Here is a 6,195-nt window from a genome sequence, read left to right on the forward strand (position 1 = left end):
AAGTGAATATTTCTAAGATTAGAATGACATCTGGCACAAAGTAAATCCATTTAAGTGTTTGATTAAAAATCAAGTAAAATAAAAGAGAGGATGCAGGGAACCAGAATATGTCACTCCAAAATATGCTTTGACATAAGGATTATTCTGAGCTAGAGGCAAATGGGAATCAATTGATGTAGAAATAAACCTTCTCAGAGTTTCCCTTATCTAAAATCAGGCATTTCTGTAAAATGAGGACTGCCCCAAATACCCTCTCCTGGGAAAGTTTTATGGCCAAAGTGGACCCGAACGAACAAATCTTACTCCATTAGAGCTCCCCTCTCTATCCAATAATTCACCTTGTCACAGTTTGTCACCCTTAAAAGCCTAAAACTCTTTTTTCTTTTTTCTTGTCACTTTTCTATAAATTTATTGTTCCTCTGTTAAGATGCTCTATTAGCCCAAGTTTTGACCACCCTTTTGAGTTACTCTCGACTGAGGTTTCTCCCATGTGATGTGTGTTGCACACATTCCTACTCTTCATTTTTCTCCTTAATCTTTTGTTACTCTAATTTTACAGAGTCCCTGGGGGAGAATCTAAGAGGGTAGAAGGAAAAATAATTTTCCTCCCCTGTAGGGACAATGGAAAGCGTTAAAAGAGAGGTGAGAAAGGAAAGGAAGTACAGAGGCCCTGAGCCTGGAGAGGCCTGTGTACAAAGGGCATGTGACAGAGGCTCTGATGGTCCTCGATGTGCAGGGCTGTAATTCTGATACCCTAATGGAGAGAAACACTAGTCTTTGCTTAGCTCTTAACAAAATCCGGCTAAGGTGATCTGATGTCCCTGAAGACAGCCTAGCCCAGGACATTAGGGGGAATGGTCAGCAGGCTGCTGGAATGCCTACCTGTCTGCAGTGATTAGAAGTCCAAGACTTCATGTAGTAACAGAGCAGCCTAGAAAGGCCCAAACATACCAGCAACTGAACAGATTCCCCACAAGGAGCAGAAAGCACAGAACGTATTCTCTCCATCTTTCAGGGGAAATGAGAGTCAAAAAAAGAGAAAGCGTAATGTTCAAATGAATATCCTAAAACCTTTTATTTTTTCCTTTTATGAGATAATTAAACTTGGAATCTTTAATCGTGCTAACCTAGTGTACTTTTCTCATTTATAAAAAAATGTGCGAGGACTATCACCATTCCAGTAGGCTAAATTTTTAGCAATCTCTCAATCTCACATACTTCTTAACACAATTTTGTTTCACTGAAAAAGAAATCACATATTCATTTCTATGCAAAAAGCTTTTCGGTGCAATTGTAAAATGTGGAGAAATGACATATAAGTACCAAATGTTCAATATCTTCTTAGCTTTATGTGCTACTATGTAATGCTAAAAAAGAAGACGATGCTGTTTATTCTGGAAAAACAGGATCACTCAAGGTCAAAATAGGAAGCTGAGACACAGAATCTCTGAAGTCATCCACCTTCCCAGCTCTCTCAAGCAGCTACCACCATTAACCTACATGTATGTGATGTACAAGAAGGGCTTGGTCTCTGCACCAGCATCTGCCAAAAATAAGTCAGCAGCGTATCTGGATGCATAATTCAAGTACTGACGGTAAAACCTGATCAATTCAGACTCTATTAGTTCAAAACGTATAATAATTTTCTTCAATTTTACATATTAAAAGTTCTAAATTACTCAATATCCTGCAAATTTTCAGTAATATGTTCAAATACGAGTGTCTAAAGTCCAGTCTTTTTTTCAAAATGACTATATATTTTAAGAATGTTTCTTTTAACTTGTGCATTTTAAACTATGAAAATTAGGTAAATCAGACTATTCATGAATTATAATTTTCAGTATTTTTCAAGTTAGTTTTACCTCGATGTTCTTAAACTTCTTTATCAATACTTTAATAATTAAATTTATTTTCTTTAAAAATTCTCTTGCTTTCCATTAAGTCAGTCTAGCTCTGCCTCCATTATTTGGAACCGATAATACTTTAACATTCCTATATAGGCATATACACAGTTTACCGCAAAGTTGTGTACCCTGGTCAATGGAATATATTCTTCTAAAATGTTGGACTATATCGTTTGGATAAACCGTTTATAAAATACAACACAAAAATAAATATCACATTATTTTACTGATACTGTTGAAGAAAAGCAAAACTAATCCTGAGGAATTCTTGGAAAAATAAATCTAATGAAGCAAAATATTGACAAAAATTCTATATATTGAATATTCTAACTATCTGAAAAATATATAAATGGAGGCTCCAACTAGTCTTCAATGAAAACTTTCCATATATATATTCAAATATTTAGATTTCCTATGAAAGTCCATAAAAACTATAATCAAAAGCAACAGTATGATATACGCATAAAAGACTAAAAGCAAGTATAACAAACAGTGCTTTATATGAGGGGGACAGAGTATTGTTCTCCCTCTATTTTTCATTTTTTGGTAACGTTTTGTTTAAATTTTTAGAAAGGTGTATGTATATTTAAGCAACAGTCTCTGGCATCAGGAAAGGAGTTACAGGGGCAGTGGCCTTTTCCAAAATGACAAATCAACACCCTTGGGTTCATAGTCATATTAAAGCTGAAGAGATTTCACACTCCTTAGCACACAATGGATCTTTTATCCAGACCGGAAACTGCCTTTAAGAGAGTATTTGCTAAGAATGGATGGAATTCTTAAGGTTGTGAGCGCTCATTTAATTATTTAAAAGAACAATGAATGAATAATCAAAAATGTTTCTTGAGTTCAGAGATATTTAAATTAAAAAAGAAAAGACCTAAATCTAGCATTTTCTCCAGAGCAGTCAGGAAGAACAAGCTGAGTTCGTTAACTGTGGGCATCGATGCCCAAACATTTTGCCACCAAAATTGTTAGAGTCGCCTTCTCCTTGGCCAGTTGATGATTCTAGGTCCTACTTGACTCATATATATTGTTTGTTTACATGCTTGTTTATTTACATATATTTGTTCCACAAAAGAAAAAAAACCAACAATGAAATGAAACCTGATCTTCATGCCCCTCTCACCCCCAAAACAAGTTGAGCTTGAATGGACAACTATAAAACTGCATAAAGACACTATAATATTAAGTTTTTAAAAAGTATCTCAAAAAGTGTCTCAAAAGATCACATACAACATGTTATCCTTTACATAAGGTTAATACTGATTAAAAATACATCTACATTGGAAGAACACAAGGAAATAAACATTGACTTCAGGATGATGGTTAGCTTAGATGAAGGAAGGCTAAGAGATGGATTAATGAAATGGACCATATGGTTAGATTACTACCAAGATCCTAGCTGTCATTTTGAGTGGTGGATTCCTGGGTAATTATGATATTAATTTAAGACAGACTGATAGACAGACAGAAGTAGACCACGCATGGACCAATGATGAGTGTGTTATGAACCAAGGATTACTGAACCTGAAATGAGATGACATAAAATGAATTGACATATGAAAGGAAATAAAAATAAAAATGGTTTACAGTTTGCAGACTAACACCCAACCTATGATCTCTGGATCGACGCAGGTTGTATAATTTTCTGCTTCTACTTCCCTAACACCTTCAATTGGGCTGCATAAAGTAACATGTTCTCTAATGGATGTGAGACCTTGTACCATCACCAATGAATCTTCTGCTCAGAGAGTACCTACACAGGTGGGGGAAAAAAAGAGCACGGAGGAAAATGCTGCTGATTCATTGACTGACTCTCTGGAATAGGGCTGACAGTCCCCACAAGCCTCAGAATGGGCAACTTGTGATTCTTACTCATTCATTCAATATTTATTAAATATTGAATAGCAGGTCAAACAGCATGCTAACACTGAGATCCTTCAGACTTATGATTAGGGCAGTCCTAAAAAACACCTGAGTCCAGCCTATCACCTTCCAGACAGCCCCAGAATCAATATATTCCTCAGGTCAAAGAATCAGGATAACTTTTCAGGCCTTTTATTTAGCTATTTACCTACACAAGCAAATATTGAAGCAGCTCACTTTTAAAGTGAGGTTATACTGGCTTCCCAGAGTTAAAAGATGTTAAATCTCTATTATAAGAACTGGGAAAAAGCATTGCTTCTTCAACAGATGAGATTTCATATGAGTGTGCTGTTTGTTTTACCTGCTATCTCCAAAAGTAGGTTTATATGATCTCCTTCTGCAAGCTTCACAAACCCAATCTGATTTCCAAAAGTGTCAATCCCTTGAAAGGGCAAAGTTAAATGTTTTCCTTGGAGAATTTCTTCTATGAATGGTTTTAATTCCAAAAGAGCATCAATACCACTGGCAAGAAAGAATATATTTTTTAGTAACATATTAAATAATAAAACAAACCAAACAAGAAACAAAGTAATCAGCTTTAGATAGATAAAATTTTGATATTTGTACTAATTATTTTAAAGCACAAAATACCTTCAAAATCTAATCTATATGATTAAAAGTAAACTAATATTAATTTTTAAACAAAAACTATGCAAGATGTGAATTAAATTTTTGCCTAATTATAATTTATATTATTTTAAAGACATGAAAGAAGATACTATTTTATACCTCACCAAGTTTTTCACCAAGGAAATACTGCATGGATATTTTGGAAAAAATTACTTATAATATAGTCCAAGAAATCTGATAATAATAGTCCAAGAAATCTGATACCTACAACAGTTTACATTAGATTATGTGGAAAATTCTAGATTCTCATTAAAAGTACTAACACACAGTATTTATTAATTGCATGGCACTCTAGTAAAACTAAATATACATTATCTCTTAAAATATAAATCTCCATAATGAGATAATTTACTATATTTGGATGCAACAAAAATACAAGTTTATATTCACCAATAGCAACTATGTAAGTTTATTATATCTGTTTAGTCTATGTCATTATAGGGCTATTCTGTTTCAAGTACTTGATTTTTTTTATAAAAATAAATGTTTACTATATTGATGAATTAGACATTACTAGATTTAGAATAGCTTTAAATTAGGATTCATTCCTTCCATCTGGAAGAGGATTTTGATATAGGTACTTTATTGTGAGAAAAAATTAAAATCTCACTAGAGGGCAGTGATTACTCAAAAAAAGAAATAAGTACATTCATACAGTATGGAAAGCACTTTAAAACACCCTTCTGGTAAACCGCTATTAATCTAAATTATCTTGATCAGTGATTTGTTGATCAGCAATTATATGTCAAATGTGTGAAAAGAAATTTAGGTATTTTTCTACACCTTTCATATCTCTACATTAGTTTTCATATAAAGTTTTTAACTGATTGTCATCTCTAGCTTCTATACTGAGACTCCTTCCTCTGTCATAATATAATGTACAATACTTAAAATAGCTCTGGAAATGTCAACATTTCTCATTATACCTTCATATTCACAATCTAAAGCCAGTATTTCTGAACTAGATTTATGTTAATCCAAAAAGATACAGTGTACACATTTCCATTGCACTGTGCTATGAGTTAAAGTATGTGAAAATAGAACAGCTATGTCTGGCTCATCTACTGTAAATTGGGAAAATTCAAGATACTCATTTTAAATGTAACTATATACTAAAGCAAGCCATGCTAAAGGTTAGGGCTTTTCAGAGACAGTGAATTCTATATCCCATTTTTCTTTAAAAAAAAATATGTATGATCTAAACGCAGTCTAGTTTTTCAGCTTTCTAGTAGCATAGATCAATATATTAGTCCTAATGAGATGTCATCAATTACAGAGTGAGAAGGAGATAGTGTCCATGGTAAGTATTACTAAATAGAATATCTTTTCAAGAGCAGTTTATGAAGACTTCTTTTCCTAGAAGCTGGAACACTGCAAGAGATTAGTAAAAAACTTGTGCTGCAGCACCACCTACTGGAAGACAAAAGAAAGTCCTCTTGTTATCAACCTACTTGAGGTGTCACTCCTTAAAAAAAAGATTTCATTCCCGTAAATATATAGGCAGAGAAATAATCCATCAAATACTATGCATAACCAACGTAACAAGGAAGCTCTGAAAGAAACTAAAAAATCTAAAGAAGATAAACTTAAAGATATGGAAATATGTGATTTAAATGACAGAGAATTCAGGATTGCAGTTCTGAAAAAAACTCAATGAGATACAAGAAAACTCGCAGTTTAATGAACTCAGAAATAAAGATCAATGAACAAAAGGAGTACTTTACAAAAAAAA

General features: G+C 33.4%; 1 protein-coding gene across 1 annotated transcript in view; it reads right to left on the reverse strand.

Annotated features, from left to right (window-relative positions):
* AKAP7 (A-kinase anchoring protein 7) overlaps positions 1 to 6,195 on the reverse strand; it is a 127,155-nt gene that overhangs the window by 92,873 nt on the left and 28,087 nt on the right. The window contains exon 5 of the mRNA XM_023529817.1: positions 4,119 to 4,295. Coding sequence (XP_023385585.1) covers positions 4,119 to 4,295 — 177 coding nt within the window. The remainder of the gene's footprint in view (positions 1 to 4,118; positions 4,296 to 6,195) is intronic.

Source organism: Pteropus vampyrus, unplaced genomic scaffold (assembly GCF_000151845.1).
Source record: "Pteropus vampyrus isolate Shadow unplaced genomic scaffold, Pvam_2.0 Scaffold43, whole genome shotgun sequence".
NCBI lineage: Eukaryota > Metazoa > Chordata > Mammalia > Chiroptera > Pteropodidae > Pteropus > Pteropus vampyrus.